The sequence below is a fragment of the Hypanus sabinus genome, unplaced genomic scaffold (assembly GCF_030144855.1).
Source record: "Hypanus sabinus isolate sHypSab1 unplaced genomic scaffold, sHypSab1.hap1 scaffold_480, whole genome shotgun sequence".
In the NCBI taxonomy this organism is placed as follows: domain Eukaryota; kingdom Metazoa; phylum Chordata; class Chondrichthyes; order Myliobatiformes; family Dasyatidae; genus Hypanus; species Hypanus sabinus.
Genome location: NW_026781350.1, coordinates 331944 through 347365, shown reverse-complemented (window position 1 = coordinate 347365; position 15422 = coordinate 331944). Strand labels below are relative to the sequence as shown.

The 15422-nt window shown below is 44.0% G+C and overlaps 1 protein-coding gene across 6 annotated transcripts in view; it reads right to left on the bottom strand.

Moving 5' to 3' along the window:
* Nucleotides 1-1703: 1703 nt before the first annotated feature.
* LOC132389134 (zinc finger protein 16-like) overlaps nucleotides 1704-15422 on the bottom strand; it is a 38323-nt gene continuing 24604 nt past the window's right edge. For 5 of the 6 annotated variants that reach the window (XM_059961591.1, XM_059961590.1, XM_059961592.1 and 2 more), the window contains one exon: nucleotides 5088-14842. In XM_059961591.1, the coding sequence (XP_059817574.1) occupies nucleotides 13178-14317 (1140 nt within the window). In that variant the 5' untranslated portion in view covers nucleotides 14318-14842 and the 3' untranslated portion in view covers nucleotides 5088-13177. Of the gene's footprint in view, nucleotides 2692-5087; nucleotides 14843-15422 lie in introns of those variants that run through there. The other variant, XR_009510436.1, reaches the window with a different exon arrangement.

Genomic DNA, 15422 nt, shown 5'->3' with positions numbered 1-15422 from the left:
CCGGTAAAAACCCACTTTGAGTTTTGTGCTCAGTTCTGGTCGCCTCACTACAGGAAAGATGTGGAAAGGCTGAAGAGGAAATTTGCAAGGATGTTGCCTGGATCGGGAGCATCCCTTATGAGAATAGGTTGAGCGAACTCAGCCTGTTTACCTTGAAACGACGGAGGATGAGAGGTGACCTGATAGAGGTGTGAACGATGATGAAATGCATTGATCGTGTGGATAGTCAGAGGCTTTTTTCCCGGGGCCGAAATGGCTGCACAAGAGGGCACAGTTTTAAGGCGCTGGGGTGTGGGTAGAGGAGATGTCAGGGATAAGATTTGTTTCGCAGAGAGTGGTGAGTGCGTGGAATAGGCTGCCGGCAACGGTGGTGGAGATAGGGTCTTTGAAGAGACATTATTTGTTTGTAATATACATACATGATCTGGATGACGGGGTGGTAAATTGGATTAGTAAGTATGCCGATGATACTAAGGTAGGAGGTGTTGTGGATAATGAGGTGGGTTTTCAAAGCTTGCAGGGAGATTTATGCCGGTTAGAGGAATGGGCTGAACGTTGGCAGATTGAGTTTAATGCTGAGTAGTGTGAGGTTCTACATTTTGGCAGGAATAATCCAAATAGAACTTACAGGGTAAATGGTAGAGCATTGAGGAATGCAGAGGAACAGAGAGATCTAGGAATAACAGTGCATAGTTCCCTGAAGGTGGAGTCTCATGTAGATAGGGTGGTGAAGAAGGCTTTTGGAACGCTGGCCTTTATAAATCAAAGCATTGAGTACAGAAGTTGGGATGTAATGTTAAAATTGTACAAGGCATTGGTAAGGCCAAATTTAGAATATTGTGTGCAGTTCTGGTCACCGAATTATAGGAAAGATATCAATAAATTAGAGAGAGTGCAGAGACGATTTACTTGGATATTACCTGGGTTTCAGCACTTAAGTTACAGAGAAAGGTTGAACAAGTTAGGTCTCTATTCATTGGACGGTAGAAGGTTGAGGGGGGATTTGATCGAGGTATTTAAAATTTTGAGAGGGATAGATAGAGTTGACGTGAATAGGCTGTTTCCATTGAGAGTAGGGGAGATTCAAACGAGAGGACATGATTTGAGAGTTAGGGGGCAGAAGTTTAAGGGAAACACGAGGGGCTATTTCTTTACTCAGAGAGTAATAGCTGTGTGGAATGAGCTTCCTGTAGAAGTAGTAGAGGCCAGATCAGTTGTGTCATTTAAGGTAAAATTGGATAGGTCTATGGACAGGAAAGGAGTGGAGGGTTATGGGCTGAGTGCGGGTAGGTGGGACTAGGTGAGATTAAGAGTTCGGCACGGACTAGGAGGGCCGAGATGGCCTGTTTCCGTGCTGTGATTGTTATATGGTTATATGGTTATTTAGATAGGTACGTGGAGCTTAGAGAAACGGAGGGCTATGGGTAAGACTAGTAATTTCTAACGGGATATGTTCGGCACAACTTTGTGATGCTGTAGTTTTTTCGTTTCTATGTTCCTAAAATAAATCTGTTCGCTTGTTCTACGTATCCATACTATAAGGAATTAACTACGTCGCTTCTTGACTGTAATTAATCTGATTAGGATTGTGCAACAATTCTCCCTTGATGTTGTTGCTACACATCCTGTTTGGAATCACAAAAACTTGTATATTTATTCGCAGCATACAATATACATTTGTTCAAATGTTAACTGTATTAATCGTCTAGTAAACATGGGTGAAAGTTGTAAATGATGTCGTCTCGATATTCTAATGTTCTCCGATGGTTCCATTATCAGCAACAAGGCGCATCTATTTTCTTAAATTATGTTCTTTATCCACTGAATAATGCCGGGGTTTGCATCGAGCCCAGAGCCCGCAAATATTTGAGCGTAAGACGTCTTGAAAATAAATGAATAACACCGAATTTCATTTAGATATACAAAAATAAAAATATGCCGGAAAATCACTCTCTTTCTCTGGTGGCCTCGAAATGTAAGCACGGCCCAAAATGATGACACAAAGAAAAAGAGTATTTTCGCTAACCACCTGGTCATTCTTTAAAATAGTAACAAAATGCAAGTTCAACGTCTTTATTTTCTGCTGTCATTTTGGTCGATCGTTGGTACATTGTCCTCACACCTCTGCCTCTAAACTGTATTACCGGTAAACTCCAATCGAAATCGACACGTTCCACGGGATGGAAATTCTGCCTGTCATCTCCTTCTTTGCAGCCGATCACGAGTTCCATGTATGGCTGTAGTTTTGAAGTATTGATTCTGCAGTTTGTGAGTTTTGGCATTGCCAGCATTTTTATTCGCTGTCAACGGAGCGGGAATGACCAATAATTTCATGACCAACGTGTGCCAATATCGAGTGTCAGTGTGATCAGATGACTGGGCATCATCGCTGACAGTGTGATTGCGTTGAGGAACATGTTTATAAAGAGGGATATTTTCGCTATGTCCATCAACAGACTGGACGAGCTACGAAAGTACAAATTTTGCCGAGGGGATACTGAATATGCAGTGACATTCTCTCTGTGTCCAGCAGTGAGACCCAATAACATTGCGTTACAGAGGGAACCGGACAAGCAGGGACATTATCTGTGTGGTTGCTGACAGGTCCGAGTAAGCAGTGATGATACCAGTGTGGCCAGTGATGTACCACTGGAGCGGCAACAGTTCTGTTCATTCCCGTAATGGAGACACCTGAAGGAGGGAAATAACCAATCTGTCATCCTTTGCAATCGATGGTGAAATGCCATGATTTTTTTGGGGGAAAAAAATTCTCATTTGAGCGGTCTATCCATAAGTATTATTGTCATGTTAAACGAAGACTGGTGAATGACACCTGTTCGGTTTTAATTAGCAGACCCACAAGCCTCTGTAGCAGGTCAGGAACAATCACACTATTGGAAGTATTCCATGGATACCACACTCCTTCCCCGCCCTCCCACCCCGGAGTGACCATGTGGGGTTTGGTATCACACAATGAACCGGATCAGGTGACAAGTCTCTCCGTTGCTGAGCATATCGGACACAGTAACCACAACTCCCTAACATTTCCCGTTTGAGGACACACTTTGGGGGTGATGAATAAAGCTCCACACTGTATCTGACCAGTGTCCCAGGGGTAGTCGCCCTCAACACCTTCCAACATTCGGCGCAGGGGATTTCACCGTTTAAGTGCTAATTTGTTTACCGACTGCCTCTCCTTTTGGAATAAGAATCCCAGGTTAGGTTCCCTGCGGCCGAAGATCTCCTCCAACGCTGCAAGCACAAAATGATTCGGGGAAGAGCGATTTTGCTGTCTGCCCGTGGAACGGAGACTAATGAAAACCGATTGAGAAGTCGGGGACTGATTTATAAGTCTGTGACTAGTAGCGTGCAGTAGGGATAGTTGTTGGGTCCTGAGGTTTGAGAGGTACAAATTGCTGATGAACCTGAGTATCATATACACTCCACCGCGTATCAAACATAATGCTATTAGATGACGTGCCGAATCTTTGCAAACGTCTAATAAAACAGAAAGGCTGCACTGGCTTCTTTATAACTGATCAATAAGACCATAAGATGACGATGGCATTCGTCTGTATCGAAGGACAATTGCTATTTGTGCTGAACAAACCAAATGGAAATGTGGTCCAGAGCTGACCACCCCCCCACCCCAGGAACTATGCTGCTGATGAGAGACAGAGAGATGAAGAACAGGGGTAGAGGCAACTGCTACAGATAAGAGAGAGACGAATGATTTAAGTATTATGGCTTCTTCACTGATGGAAATGTAAACAATCATTTGCTACAAGGACACTTCTTTGCTCGTTAACATTCTTGCTGAGACAGCAGGGAGTGGCCGAGTTTGATGGACATGGTCATTTGAGTTGATGGACGGCTGATACACCATCAAGGGGAGTTAAACGACGGTTCTGCGGAGACACAGATAGACAGACCAGTGGACACTGAAAGAGTGTTGGGCACCCACAGGAAGGTGGGGGACTGAAGGATCGGTTCAGGAGAATCGGTCCGGAGCACGGTGGATGAAGGCAGACCGGTGGGGACTTGTGTGCGTCCGCCCTTGCCTGGGTGACGAGTCCGTCACTGAAAAACGGTCTAGCCTGGAACGGAAGGGTCATAACCGATGACCCCCAACCGTACATCGGAACAAGAAGACTACGGAAGGTTTGCCTGCTGCAGCTGCTCAACTCTCGCTCTCTCTCTCTCTCTCTCTCTCTCTCTCTCTCTCTCTCTCTCTCTCTCTCTCTCTCTCTCTCTCTCTCTCTCTCTCTCTCTCTCTCTCTCTCCAACATTGCAACACAACAACAACTACCTCAGCACGAACTGAACTGAACTGAACTTTATATTCTTCTATGACAATTCATTTACCCCGAGACATTGATAGAGCTTGTTTCTTATTATTGATTATTATTCCTACACTTCTATGTTTATTATTGCCAACCTGTTTTATAAGTATATTTGCATTATTGACACTGTTTTGCTTATTTTACTAACAAACACCTCTAGTGACGGTACCACCAGACTCCAACGTATCATTCCTTTCCTGCTGGTCTGTTAACCCAGTCACGGGGTACGTAACAAATTGGTGCATCGTCTCGGGTTTTGAATTCGCAAATTGGGGTGCCGGTGAATCTGGATAGATTTCCCTTATCTGATCTGGTTGTGTGAAAAACCAGAAAGGCAGGCAACAGAAATGGATGTTGACGAGTGTCTGTCAAGTCCGAACCCTGTGGGTTTAAAGACGGCTAAAAAGTCTGAGTTGTGGGAAATGCTGGAGTCCTTGGAACTCACGGAGGTGAAGAAAGGGATGACGAAGGCTGAGATACAACGTAAGATAGCTGAACATTATGTCACGATGCAGATATTCAAGGCGGAGGTGTTAGAACACTTTCCCGCAGGGAAAGGGGAGGTCCAGTTACGTCTAGAATAGATGCGACTGGAGAGAATTAAGTTGGAGGGGGACGAAGCAGAAAAACAGCGACAGTTCGAGAGGGAGAAATGGAAACGTGTGGATAGCGGGGCAGACCGTGGGGTAAGTTTAATTCAACATTTCCAAGACTGTTATTGACACAAAATGCACATTTTAATATTGATCATGACACAATGTATTTTATATATCGTTAATGACATAAAACATATTTACAGATTGTTACTGACAGAGAATCGTATAATTTGTGTTCCGCATATTATCTGAATGTACTTGCCTGTGATGCTGCAACAAGTCAGTGTTTCTCTGTCCCTGTACCTTCCCGTACTTGTGCACTTGGTAATAAATTCAACAGGACCTGAGAAATCTCAGTGAGATTTGATTAGTGATGATCATCTTGGCAGCTCGGTAGGTCGAATGTATGAGACAGTACACTGTTGAATGCAAAACCCTGAGCATTGTCGATGATCAGAGGGATCTTAGACTCCAAGTTCATCGCTCCCTGAGAGAGACTGCACAGATTGATCGGGTGGTTAAGAGGGCAAATGACATGGTTGTCTTTATTAGTTGAAGCAGAGTTCAAAAGTCGGGAAGTTGTGTTGCGGCTGTTTCGAGCCTGCGGTGGTACTGTGACTGTTTCTTTAAGAGCGCCGGCGTGAGGAGGCGGGACTATGACGTCAGTCACAGGCTGACAGCGCTGACTGTGGACTGAACCATCAGAGAGAGAGAGAGAGAGAGAGAGAGAGAGAGAGAGAGAGAGAGAGAGAGAGAGAGAGAGAGAGAGAGAGAGAGAGAGAGCGATCTGCAGACAGGCAGTCGGCCAGGAGAGAGGGAGAGAGGGAGAGAGGGGGAGAGGGGGGAGAGGGGGAGAGGGGGAGAGAGAGAGAGAAAGACTGGAAAAGCTGATCGCTTCAGTTAGTCGCAGCTGAGGATTGGAACTCTCCTATGCCCGCAAGAGTGGGTTGATCATCGGTACAGAGAACCGCAACGAACGTGTGTGGCTGTCACTTCGTATAATCCATAGGAGTGGGTTTTGGAATATCTTGTGTTAACCCTTGCCTGGGCATGTTCTTGTGGTAACCCCTGGAAGACGGTATTCCTGTGATAGGTCACTTTCGCTGATGACTCGTATCTGGACAGATTCAGCGGATAAGAACTTCGACGGCGGTTGGTTGAAGTAACGGCCGTTTCTCTACGTTTCACCCTGGATTACAAATATCTCTCTCCCATCATTTATTCCGTGGATTACTGAACTTTCCTACTTTACCATCTCAAGACTCTAAGCTTTGTTCCCTCAGTCTCGATAGTCTGGGAGATATATTTACACACATATACACATAACACTGTTAACTTCCCTTCATTTCGTTAAGTTACTATATTATAAGTCGATACTACTAAAGATAATGGTTTTAACATCAAAACCAGACTCCAGTGTGAACTCCAGTGCTGCTGGTTCGTTTCTAAAACGCCACAGTTTGGAACACATTTTTATAAAACTAGTTAGACCACATCTGGAGTGTTTCATACAGTTCTGGTCGCCCCCATTCTCGGAAGGATGTCGGGGCTTTGGAGAGGGCGCAGAAGAGGTTTACCAGGACACTGCCTGGATTAGAGGGCATGAGCTATAACGAGAGGCTGGACAAACTTGTGTTGTTTTCTCCAGAGCGGCGCAGGCTGGGGTGAGACTGGATGGATGTTAATAAGATTACGAGAGGAATAGATAGAGTGGACAGTCGATATATTTTCCCTGGGGGTTGAAATGTCTAATACATTTAAGGTGAGTGGAGATGTGAGCGGCGTTTGCGTCTTTCCACAGAGTAGTGGGTAAACGGACATCTGTCTGGGGGTGAGAGACCAAAGCGGCCATGTGATCCCGTTTCCTGTTCACGTTTCTCTGCAGATCTGCAGCATCTGCGGGTCACTGCTCTACCTATACGTGTAGCTTCATCTTTCCCCGTTCAGACAAGGCAGTGAGATCCGGATCTGTCACGTCCTCTCGTTGTGGTGGACAATATGGTTTTTTTTCGGCAATATTTTCACCATGTTTCATTCCACTGTTTTTACCTGCTGAAGTGCTGCCGATGTTTCTGGGTGTCTGACCCACTTATGTGAGAATTTAGCTTTTTATAATTATCTGAGCTTCTCATCATTGTGTAAAGTTCAGTTAAGCTTCACTCCACTACTTCCAAAGCAACAACCCAGTCAGTCAAACAGTCGGCACAGTTAAAATAGTTTATTACATCTTTTTTTTCATTTTGTACTATTTATATAATTTAACAATGTGATATTTATATTCTTATATTAAATCACAATTGTTAAAATCTATGGTTAAAAATTAGGTTCTACTTCTGAACGTATTTCATGACATATGCCGGTGCTATTAAACCTGATTCTGATATTAATATGGGAGACCCACCACCAGTCACCTGATCTCACTTACAGCAGATCGTAATGAGAGATTAAAGCCTTTTCTATTTACTTGCGTTCCTCAGAAAGAGAACTGTTCAGTTTCCTTCTGTGGTTCCAGAGCAGAAGCTCAGTCTGTCTAATATTTGCACACAATTAAAATGGGGAACTTGTTTATTATCATCATGTACTGAACGACAGTTCAAATCTTCCCTGACGTACCATCCACACAGATCGATACATTACAACGGTACATCGAGCTGATATACGATAAAACAATAACTGTAACAAAGCATTATTGCTGCAGAGAAAGTGCAGTGCAGATAGACATATGGTGCAGGGTCACGTCGAGTTACATTGTGAGGTCGAGTCCATTTTATCATTCAGTTGGCTTATAACTGCAGACAGGAAGCCATCCTTCAGCTTGGTGTTACACAATTTAAGGCTTTTGTATCTCTTCCCCGATGGGGGAGCGGGTTTGCAGCGAGAATGTCCAGGTTATGAGGTTCTTTGAGTGCATGGCCTGCTTTTCCAAGGGAGGGGAAGTGTAGGGAGAGTCCATGGAGGGGAGGCTTGTTTCCCTGATGTTCTCTGCTCTCCAAAGTTCTCTGCAGTTCCTTGCAGTCATGGGCAGAGAAGTAGCCAGACGAAGGCGTGAAGTATCGACATGGAGCTCAGAGACCTCGGCCTTCACCCTGCCTTGTGTAGCTGAAACCTGGACTTCCTGTCAGATCGCCGGCAGGTGGTAAGAGTGGGCTCCATCTCCTCTGTCTCTCTGACCCTCAGCACATATACCCCACAGGGTTGTCTCTTTGGCCCACTCCTTTACTCTCTGTGCACCTATAACACTGTGTTGCCACCCACAGCTCCAACCTGCTAATGAAATTGGCTGACAGCACTACATTGATTGGCCTAACCTCAAATAATAACTTTCAATCGATCAAATGCCTCCCGACAAGGTTCGGTCCAAACATACTTTTCACGCTTCTTCAGGAGATTGGTCAGAGAAAGAGCGATAGCAGAAAAGTTCTTACGAAAATATCCATCCATTCCCAGAAACCTTCTAAGAGCCTTCTTAGCAGTCAGAATAGGAACTTGAGAAATTGTCTGGACTTTTGCCCGAACAGGAGCCAACTTGCTTTGACCAACAACATAGCCAAGACAGGTCACAGTGGCATGGCCAAATTCACTCTTAGCTAACTGTAAGGTTGTCCTGAGAAAGCCTGTCAAACGGCTTCTCGACTGCAGTGATATGCTTTTCCCAAGTGCCACTCCCTGTGGCTAAGTCATCAATATAGGCATCTGTATGTTCTAACCCTCGAATTAGAGAATCAGTCATTCTCTGGAATGATCCTGGACCATTTTTCCTTCCAAAAGAGAAAACATTGTATTCACACAACCCAGAAGGTGTCACAAATGCAGAAATTTCTCTAACTCTGTCCGTCAATGAAACACACCAATACTCTTTCAACAGATCAATCTTTGTAAGAAATTTAGCTTTTCCAACCTTAATGATGCAATCATCCTCCCTAGGGATAGGAGAGGAATCTCTTTGTTACTGAATTTACCTTCCCATAATCAGTGCAATATCTAACACCACCATCAGGATAAGGCACAATAATGCAGGGTGAGCTCCAATCTGATGCTGAAGGACTCATAATACCATTTTCAGCATATATTCAATTCCTTGCTCAGCCAATTTAACATTTTTCAACGTTCATACAATATGGGTGTTGTTTAATCGGTTTGGCTTGACCAATATCTACATCATGTACTGCGACCGTGGTTTGCTTGGGAACATCGGGAAATAAATCTTTAAACATCAGGCTTACTTCCTTCAGCTGTTGTTGTTGCCTTGGCTGCAGATGAGCCGACTTGTTAACAATGTTTTCTGGAACAACTGAGTTCATTAGCCTAACTGGGACCATGTTTGGCTTGTGAAAAGTCTCAGACAAGTCAATTGTTTCATTCTCAGGGTTGCCAGATCCATATGATTTGACAACACTCACAGATGGAGCCTGCTTGTCAAAATAAGCCTTTATCATATTTATGTGCACCACCTGTGTTAGTTTACGTTGGTCAGGTGTTTTAATAGCATTATTCAGATCATTAATTTGAGAGACTATTTCATGCGGTCTATTGAACTTAGCCTGAAGTGGATTCATCAATATTGGAGATAAAGCAAGCACTTTATCCCCAACCTGGTATTTTCTTTCCAAAGCCAACTTATCAAACCAACACTTCATTTTGTTTTGAGAAATCTTTAAGTTTTGTCTCACTGGACTATAACTTGTAGTTTATTCTTGAACTTCTACACAATGTCTAACAAGTTAAGATGTACATCCCCATCAATCCACTGTTCCTTTAACAAGGACAAAGGACCCCTCACTATAAATTTTAAAAAGGGTTCACCGAATGCAGGTATAGGGCAGAGTGAGGCCACTAGCGTGACCTGATTCGGTTTACCCACAACTTGACAAGTGTGACAGATTCTGCAAAAGGTCACAACATCTTTCCTCAAATTAGGCCAGTAGAATTATTTCATAACTGTTTACAGTTTTATTCACTCCAAAATGTCGACCTGATGGCATACTGCAGGCCAAAGTTAAAATTTCAGCCATATAACTTTAGGAACTACAACTTGGTGAACAATTGCCCATTCCTCACTCGCTGGTATAGCAGGTGGCCTCCACTTCCTCATTGACACTCCATCCTTGAGATAATACCCTGCTGGCACTTTCTTAATCTCATCATCTGAGAAAGTTGTTTCTTTTAAAGCTTCAATCTCAGGGTCTCGGTTCTGTTCTGCTATAAACTCCTTCCTACACAGGGATAAATCTTTCTCATCAGACTTACGACCTGAATCCTGTTGAAACAATGAAGGCAGAAATTCCCTGACATCATAACCTGAATCCCGATTTTGGCTATCATGGGTATCAGAATCATGCTGCACAGAACCGTCTGCATCGGCAGACTTCTTAGCCATACTTCGAGTTCCTGCGCAGGAAGGATAAATGTTAAAATCCATCTGTGGGTCGTCAGCGGTTGTCTTAGTTGTCAATAGCACTGCAGGAACAATTTTAGGTCATTCCCTAACAGCAAACCAACATCTTCCAATGGTAAAATGGAGCATAATCCGATTTTAACAGGTCCCAAAACCAACCCTGACAGTAAAGTTACCTTGTACAACGGCACAGAAACCATGCCACCCCCAATGCCTTTAATAAGATTTACCTCACCAGTGTTAAGTCTCATCACCAAACTTTAGAATGCTGTCTAATATAAGTGACTGAGAATCGCCAGTAACTTGAAGAATTTTCACTGGTTCTTGGGTTCACCCTTCCTTTACTAATACAAACCCATTTAACATAAAATGATCAACTACTTCTTAATTCGGTCAGATCTCTCAGTCCATAACTGAGCCTCAATAGAATGTTCAGAACCCTGTGGGTTTATAGGTGCTTCAACGTACTGAACACAGGCATTTGGGACTGCCTCCTTTTCCTTTTTCTTCTTCAGGACAGAACAATTAGCCATCATATGACCAGCTTACTTACAATAGTAACAAGCAAGACCAGAATATTTCTCTTTCAACTGCTTCCCTTCATCCTTACACTTGTCACTAGTCCCAGCTATAATTTCTCGTTTACCCTGGTGACCCTGCTACTCTTTTGGAAGCTCTTATTCTGGGTAAACTTAAACTTATGAGTTAAAGCAAACTCATCTGCTAATCTAGCAGACTCCTGCAAAGTGGCAGCATCCTTTTCATCTAAATATATTTTTATGTCATCAGGGACACACTTTTTGAATTCTTCAATTAAAACTAACTCTTTCAAGCTATTAAAAATCATCATTTATTTATCATCATCATATATATCATCATATATGTGCACCAGTGATCAAAACACACAGACTTCTCATAAGCAAATTAGATACGTCCGGTTCACAGATTTCCACAAATTTCTAAACTTTTGCCTGTATGATTCTGGGACCAACTCATAAGCTTTGAGCACAGCCTGTTTCACTATGTCACAATCAGCTGCTTCATCAACTGTCAAAGCAGAATAGGCTTGCTAAGCCTCCCCCTTTGTAAGAGAACCAACCCTCTTTTGGCCACTTTAAATTCTAAGCAACCTTCTCAAAATGCTGGAAGTATTCATCAACCTCTTTCTCATCAAATGGAGGTACCAATTTAATTTCCTGACTGGCCTCAAACTCATCACCAGAGTCTAACGCTAGACCCCTTTGCTGCAACCACTGTATCTTTTCCAGCTCGAATAGCCTCTGTCTTTCTGCTTCCTCCCTATTTTTCTGCCTCCTCTCTGTTTTTCTGCCTCTATAGCCTCAAACTGCCCCTGCCTTTCTGCAGCCTTCATCTTTAATTTTTCTCACTCGTACTGGAGCTCAAGCTCACGAGGTTTACTTTCAGGAAACACCTCCAAGTCCTCCACTTTAAACACACCCTCAGATACATAATGTTCAGCTGTTACCCTCTGCGTCTGTGCCCTCCTCATTGTCAATTTCAACATAACAAATTTTAACCTTCTAACAAGACTCAACAACTCAATCCGTCTGGCATCCTCTAATGCCTCAGAGGTTGCTGCTTCCAAACAATAATCAGCATCCGCTGCTGATTTTCCACACACAAATAAATCAAAAGGGACTTCCCCAATGAAATCGATAATTAATGACTATGCCCTCATAGCTGTTCATATCCCAGATGCAGGCCCCAATTTTGTTATGAATCGTAATGCTTTAGAAACGAATCAGCACAAATAGACTACACCTGGAACAACACACACAAAATATTGGTGGAACACAGCAGGCCAGGCAGCATCTATAAGGAGAAGCACAGTCGACGTTTCAGCCGAGACCCTTCATCAGGACTGCCTGAGACTGCCTGACGAAGGTTCGCGGCCTGAAACGTTGACAGTGCTTCTCCTAATAGATGCTGCCTGGCCTGCTGTGTTCCACCAGCATTTTGTATGTGTTTGAATTTCCAGCATCTGCAGATTTCCTCGTGGAGACTACACCAGGAGTCTGTTTTTGATCTTAAAACTATCTTTATTAGAATCTACTTATAATATAGTAACTTAAGCAAGATAAACAAAAGTTAACAGTGTTATGTGTATATATGTGTGTAAGTATAAATCCGAAACTATTGAGCTAGGGGGAAACAAGGCTTGGAGTCTTCAGATGGTAAATTATGAAAGTTCAGTTCAACCACGGAATATCTGATGAGAGAGATATTTGTAATCCAGGGTAAATGTTGATAGAAGGCAATTATGTCAAATTCCGCAGGTTCCATGGTGGTAAAACAAGAGAACAGTCACTGTAGATTTTATCTGTCATCCTTCCAAATCCACATACTAATTATCACCCAAAGTGACTTGTCACAAGGCATATCGTCTTCAAGTGAATTACCACACCACACCCAGGCAAGGGGTAACACATCAGTGGTCTTCACAGGATACCCCAAATCAGATCCACTCCTATGGATCAAACGAGGTGACAACCACACATTCGATGTACAATGAATCGATAATTAACCCACACTTGTGGGCATAGGAAAATTCCAAACAGTGACCCTTGGCACCTATTTCCCTTGTTTCGATCCTTCCATTTTTCCTCATTCATCTCCGTCTGACTCTGAGCGTCTGTGTCCTCAGTTAAAACTGAACAAGCTGGGAGTGATGTAAACAAGCTGCAAGTCAGACTGATTCACCTTCCTAATCTCTCTCTCTCTCTCTTAAAATGACAGTCCACAGCAAACAAAACCTAGGGATTCATAACAACTGACTGGTGTGCTAGTAGTTGGGATGACTGAGTGAATCCTTTCCCACATTCTCAGCAGGTAAATGGCTCCTCTCCAGTGTGAACTCGCTGATGTCTCTGTAGTGTGGAAGAGCGAGTGAATCTCTTCCCACATTCTGAGCAGGTGAATGGCCTCTCTCCAGTGTGAACTCGCTGATGTTCCAGTAATCTGGATGAGCAAGTGAATCTCTTCCCACAGACTAAGCAGATGAATGGCTTCTCCCCAGTGTGAACTCGCTGATGACTCTGTAGGCTGGATAAATGAGTGAATCCCCTCCCACAGTCTGAGCAGGTGAATGGCCTCTCTCCAGTGTGAACTCGCTGATGTTCCAGTAATCTGGATGAGCGAGTGAATCTCTTCCCACAGACTAAGCAGCTGAACGGCTTCTCCCCAGTGTGAACTCGCTGATGACTCTGTAGGTTGGATGGATCAGTGAATCTCTTCCCACAGACTGAGCAGGTGAACGGCCTCTCTCCAGTGTGAACTCGCTGATGACTCTGTAGGTGGGATGAGTAAGTGAATCCCTTCCCACAGACTGAGCAGGTGAATGGCTTCTCCCCAGTGTGAACTCGCTGGTGACTCCGTAGGTGGGATGACTGAGTGAATCCCTCCCCACAGACTGAGCAGGTGAACGGCTTCTCCCCAGTGTGAACACGCTGATGTACCAGTAGGTGGGATGACAGTGTGAATCCCTTCCCACAGTCTGAGCAGGTGAACGGCCTCTCCCCAGTGTGAACTCGCAGATGACTCTGTAGGTTGGATAACTCACTGAATCCTTTCCCACATTCTGAGCACGTGAATGGCTTCTCCCCAGTGTGAACTCGCTGATGTCTCTGTAGTTGGGATGACTGAGTGAATCTCTTCTCACATTCTGAGCAGGTGAACGGCTTCTCCCCAGTGTGAACTCGCTGATGTCTAAGTAGGCTAAATAACTCACTGAATCCTTTCCCACATTCTGAGCACGTGAATGGCTTCTCCCCAGTGTGAACTCGCTGATGTCTCTGTAGTTGGGATGACTGAGTGAATCTCTTCTCACATTCTGAGCATGTGAATGGCTTCTCCCCAGTGTGAACTCGCTGATGTCTCTGTAGTTGGGATGACTGAGTGAATCTCTTCTCACAGACTGAACAGGTGAACGGCTTCTCCCCAGTGTGAACTTGCTGGTGAGCCATTAGGTCAAATGACTGAGCGAATCCTTTCTCAGAAATTCAACAGATCACCAGCTTCTGCCCAGTGTGGTGTGAACTGACTGATGTGTCCACAGGTCCAACTGAATCCTTTCTCACACACAGAACAGATGAATGGCCTTGCCCAGTGTGAACTTGCTGATGTACATTCAATTGTGATAACCGAGTGAATCTATTCCCACTGTCTGAGCAGGTGAACAGCCTTTCTTCTGTGTAAAATGACTGGCTTGCTATTTGGTCAAATGATCAATTGAATCCCTCCCCACAGTCTGAGCAGGAAGGATGACCGAGTGAATCCCTCCCCACAGTCTGAGCAGGAAGGATGGTCGAGTGAATCCCTCCCCATAGTCTGAGCAGGAAGGATGATCGAGTGAATCCCTCCCCACAGTCTGAGCAGGAATGATGATTGAGTGAATCCCTTGCTCCACTTCTTAAATATCCAGACAGAGACAGCAAAACTAGCGTGTTGTGTTTGAGATTCCCGGCGACAAATTCCTTCTCGTTTTTAACCTGTGGAAAGATTTACAAAATCCATCAAAGGGTTTAGGACAACATTTCAGATGAGATTACTTGAGTTACCAAGGTTTGATTTGGTATCACACGGTTACAGTGAGGTTCAACCCAAGTTGGACAGAGAAATCATCTCCTGACTGGGCAGAGTGCTGGCATCTGGAATGACCATCAATTCCTTGATGCTCTTCGTGTCTCTATAAGAATGGGGCATTTCTGCCGTCTCCAATCTGTGCCTTGGCTCAGTTTGACTCTCTCCATTGGTATTATTCCCTGTTCCTGCTGAGCAGTATGGGTGCCTGGCCCCACAGTAACCTAAACAGTCTCACGCAAATTGTCTTTGTGGATGTGCATCAGGGATTTTCTTTTATGTATTATTAACTTAAGGTGCTACAGTTTTAACACCATATAAAAAAATTTGTGCTGAGATGAATGGTTGGTCGGCACAGCTGTTAAAAGGGGTTAGAGTGAATTTTTGTAATATTTCAGGTTCTTGTAGAAAAGTACAACACAGAAACAGGTCCTTTGGGCCATCTAGTCTGTGCTGAACTATTTAAATTGCCCCTCCCACACCCCTACC